Here is a 5,000-nt window from a genome sequence, read left to right on the forward strand (position 1 = left end):
TGATTTTAGAACTCTAAATGCACCAAATGGCTTATATTCTAAAATGATTTCATCCATCGTCTCAAACTCATAAATAAGTCATAAGTTAATTAGCCAAATGCATCGCCCCATTATGATCACGCGGACGAGTTTGAAACCCAATGAAACACCACTTGTTGATTCATTAAATAATTTCAAACACATGTGCTTTAAAATAAATAATTTCATACACGTTTTTTGAAATAAATTAATTTCAAAAACAAGTACAAAATGGCTCTTAATTGTAATCTGCATGTTCACAAATCACGACTAAAACACGTGTTTTTATAATGGTAGACTTCGGAACAGCACTGGCCATACAATCTTCTTCCTCCTCCCAGCTTTTAGGGGGTCTAAATCTGTTCTCTTCTGTCTCCATTCCGACGCTGCAACGAGTGCCTGCTCACAGCTCTCACATGCTTCTGAGCAACCATGAGGTGTACAAAATAATATTTGACTTGGAAAAATGTGATTGAAATAATAAGTTCTTTTGTTGGAGAAGTAATTTCAAAAACGAGTGCGTCGTGCATGCTTCACGCACGAAAACAATTAAACCTCTCGACCTGCGGCCCAAGTGTTTAGATGAGGCTACCTAACACGGAAAATAGCCCTCTATTGCTTTTATAAAATATCTCTCAAAACTAATTAGACAAATGAAGAAAAACGGTTGATTGAAACAGGTTTTCTTCATACACGCTCATATTTCCAACCAGCCAATCAAAGCGCGCCTCTGACAACACATAACCAATCAAAATTCGTGATGTCACAGCCGTGTTCACATACTCTCATCTAAACACAGCTATTGACCAATGAGAGTGGGTGTACTATCCTAATTATTTTATAAACGGGGATTTAACCTGAACTTACAATTGGCCAGCTCCCATCTGGCTAGATAGCACAGTTGGTAGTTTTCCCTTTTGGAGCACTAGCACACATTTCAACGTTGAAAACCAAATGGAATAATCAAGATTAAAGACGCTGCAGTTTCTTAAGCATCTCAATGCCCCTTGCTACAGTCCTCGAGGAAAGTAATAAGAAAAAGTCGGTAATAATGTAGGTATCATCCAACGTATTGATTACAAACTTCAAATCCTTTGTGTTTGTTTTGCAGTTTTCCTTGTAAGTACCATTCGCGACCAAGTTCACCGCCACCTCTGGGAAATTAAGAAAACGAGTTCACTTGAAAACCACGTAGATAATAAATAACTCACTCTTCGCAGAACAAACGTGAAGGACTTTGGGACATGAGTTTACGAAACATTTATGCACGGATGAATATACAGTAGAACCCCGGTAATTCGAACTCTGAAGGGAAACGAAAAACTGTTCGAGTTAACGACGTTTCGAGTTATCGGGGTCGATTAAAATATTCAATTTTCCAGGTTAATAAGTGATAGTTTATTGATTTTCACCACTTCGGTATAAAATACAGTACAAATAAAAATTACGATCGGTAAATAACTGTCAAATACGTGATCTCTTCGTTGCACTAATTAAAATCAAATTACTCCAGTCTTTGCTCCAATGTTAGAATTAGAAACACGATAAGAAAAGCGAACGGGATATCTCAATGGGCATCCGTGGCGAGTTATAAGAACCAGAAATTCGAGTTATTGGGGTAAATTTTGATCAAGGGAAACGAAATTTAGTTCGAGTTAGCGGGGTTTCGAGTTATCCGAGTTCTAGTTAACCGAGTAAAGATGACTGAAAAGTTGGGTCAAATCCAAGAGAATTGAGAGTCACTTCGAGTTAGCGGGGGAGTTCGAGTTATCCGAGTTCGAGTTACCGGGGTTCTACTGTATCTAATGGGGATTGTTCTTCTCCAACAAAATGGTTCGAGAGGTTTCCTGGCATCTTCCAAAACTGGTTACCATAAAACGAAAATTACGCCGTCTTTCCATCGAAAACAACTTGATTATCTCGGTTTGTTTAATTTTGCTGTTTACTAAGAAACGTACTCTCGCCACTATTACTCACACTTTTGAAGAAAAAAGCATCAAAACCGTAAACCGCTACAGCTTAGGTCATAGTACACAACCATGCAAAAAGACTTCTACTCCTAAAGATTTTCAGAAATCTTTACTCGAATGTTCACAGGCAGACGTAATTTCACACACCACAATGAACACTTAAACACACACAGTAAAACGGAATATTACAGTCCAGCAAGGATTCCCTTTCACCGTATTCTAAACTATGGCCGTTTATGCGATCTTCCTTGCGCATGCGCACATCACCCACGTTACAAAGAAAAGCGCAATCTCGTTCCCAGAGTCATCGTTCCCTTGACCAGCGGTCAGGAAAGAGAGAGTCTGGTCAAAACCAAAAAAAAAGCCATACTTGATTGGCTGTTGAAAAACGGTTTCATTTCCTGTGATTTTCAAATTCTAAACTCAAATTTGTGATTTCTTCTGAATTTTTATCTGTGCGAGTTTGAAGATGATTCAGAAATAATCCTTTTTACAACTTACCAGTTCCATTTTGAATTTCTGAATTGTCACTTGCGTGACACCAGATACTGAAATCTGTTTTGATTGAAAAATCTCTCTCGTTGTTTTTTATTCTCCGCAGTTCAAACGTTTCAAGTGTATTGGGAGATGTGTCGTGAGTCAAAAGTAAGCGCTTTCATGACAAGGAAGACCTTAGACAGCAATGACCAGAACTAGGTTGCTGACCAGCGGTTTTCGTTAAAACAATGGTTTGCTGGGGGTGCTCAGTCTCGCGGGCTCAGAAAGCCTGGTTGTGGTCATTGTTATTTAAGGTTTTTCTCATGGCAAGGTGAACTCCAGGCCACAGTTGTTCAAAAGGTGGATAACGCTATCCACCGGATAAACCACTATCGACTGGATAGCGCAATTGGTTTCGCTATGACTTTTCCACTGGATAGTGATTTATCCGGCGGATATAGCGCTATCCATCGTGTAAACAACTGGGGCCAGACGTTTTCAGTGATTTCTAACCGCCTCCCCTCACGCACATGCAGTTATTCAACCGGAACCATAGTTCCCTGATTCTGGTTTTGGATTATTTCAGAGCCACCCGCGTCCGTTCCGCTGGACAAGGGTAACGGATGCTCTGGGAACGAGATGGAAGAAAAGCGCTGTCAAGCAAATTTAATGATAAAAAAACCACTGCACTTTTGTGCCATATACCTTTGTGCCGAGACTTATATGTTTACATGCCTTTCAGCTTTTGATGGGCATGGCAAACCGCCTGAAAGGCAATGTTCGATGCCATTGTCAACGATGTTTTTCCTTTGAGTTTATTATAGTTTTCTCTTTGCGACCAGCGTGGAGGTTCTATAAGGTTGGCTTATAAACTATGGATCTCCATGCGGAAAGTGAGGGTTCGAACCTCGGCCGGACCAACACTTGGGGTCTTTAAATAATAAAAGAGAGAGCGCTGCCTCTGTAAAGACATTCACAAATGATTTAGACTATCTAGCCTTCAAACACACTTGTGCAGAGCGTAAAGGCCCAACCTTTTGCAGATGTGATGAAAAAAGGAAGTGTTGTCTTGTCACTAATTTGAAGATTCTTTGAGTTGGTCCGGCAGAGGCTTAAACCTGAAGCCTCCTACAAGAAAGTGCTCATCAAACTGAGCTATCTCTTGGGTTCTATGCTTTAATCACCTGACATGGCAGAAAGCCAAACACCATCCCCGCTTCAAGAGGCTCAGCCTTTCGACTTCAAACGCCATGTTCACGTTTATACCATACGAGCCTGTAAATAATTATGCAAACAATTAATGATTCATAATCAATAATGATCATTTTAATTATAAATTATAATTATATTAATTATAAATTCGGTTTTTTTATTTACTTCGTGACTATTGACCATTTTCACATTCCTCATAATACACTTTGTTTGCCCCCCAAATTTTGCATAAACCATTGAATTCGAACACTCTTGGGAATATGCAGTGTCCCAAGAGCATTTGAAGACAATGGTTTATGCAAAATTTGGGGGGCAAACAAAGTGTATTATGGGGAATGTGAAAATGGTCAATTTCAACCTTTTTAATATGACAAGGGTGTGGTTGTTCCTCAAAAATGACACTCGTCTCAACGGGACTTAATTTAGGGGGGAAAAAATTAAAATTTATTCTCAAGTGGTGACGTTCCTCATGAAACCTCAAATATGGCTATTTCAAGTTGCTGTTTTGCTGACGACGGCAAAGAAATGGACAAAAATGAAAAACGTACTTGCAGGGCGTGCAAAGCTACTGTTTTTGCCCACTAAATATGCAAAATTGTGACGCAAATTGTGATGCAAAATTGCCGTCGCCGTTGTCGCTGCTTAAGCTCCCCAATAAGATTCGGGCGGATACCCTCGAAAGGGATAACCGCTGGTATCTCTCCCTTTCATTGTGTTAAATGAATAAAGTTTCGTTTCGCTCTTTCTTTCTTTCTTTCTTTCGAAGTCATCAAGTTTGTCACTGAAGGCCTGGCCAAACGCTCGCAACATTTCAACGCAACATCTTGCAACATTGTTGGGGGCAACATGTTCCGTACGTTTGGCCACCCTGTGGCGATATGTTGCAACATGTTGGATGATGTTGGATCAAATCTGACAACGGTCAAATTTTTGGTGCAACATTTTGGACACGTTCACGCAACATTGTTGCACCAGGGCATGCGCGTTAGGTCCACTTCTTGCGCGCCAGGGGCCTGGGGCAAATGAACATTGACATGTTGCGTAGAAAATGATGAAAATGTTGCGTGCGTTTGGCCACTCCGTTCAACACATGTTGCAACATCATGCAACAATGTTGCAAGATGTTGCGTTGAAATGTTGCGAGCGTTTGGCCAGGCCTTTACTATCGTGCAAAGTTATATTTTGAGGTGACGTTCTCATTCATGTCCACCTCGTAAATCATAAGGTCCCTAAGTTTACACCCCGAGAGTACATTCTTTCTTTTGTCTCATCCTTTGATAAAGTCGTTAAATTTGATCAAATAAATCGTTCACAGAGAAGGTA

At 40.2% G+C, this 5,000-nt stretch overlaps 1 protein-coding gene across 2 annotated transcripts in view; it reads right to left on the reverse strand.

Annotated features, from left to right (window-relative positions):
• LOC138026150 (dipeptidyl aminopeptidase BI-like) overlaps positions 1-5,000 on the reverse strand; it is a 39,688-nt gene that overhangs the window by 3,643 nt on the left and 31,045 nt on the right. For both annotated transcript variants that reach the window (XM_068873363.1, XM_068873362.1), the window contains 2 exons: positions 3,650-3,740; positions 1,103-1,172 (listed from right to left, as the gene is read on the reverse strand). In XM_068873363.1, coding sequence (XP_068729464.1) covers positions 1,103-1,172; positions 3,650-3,740 — 161 coding nt within the window. The remainder of the gene's footprint in view (positions 1-1,102; positions 1,173-3,649; positions 3,741-5,000) is intronic.

Source organism: Montipora capricornis, chromosome 12 (genome assembly GCF_036669925.1).
Source record: "Montipora capricornis isolate CH-2021 chromosome 12, ASM3666992v2, whole genome shotgun sequence".
Taxonomy (NCBI): Eukaryota; Metazoa; Cnidaria; class Anthozoa; order Scleractinia; family Acroporidae; genus Montipora; species Montipora capricornis.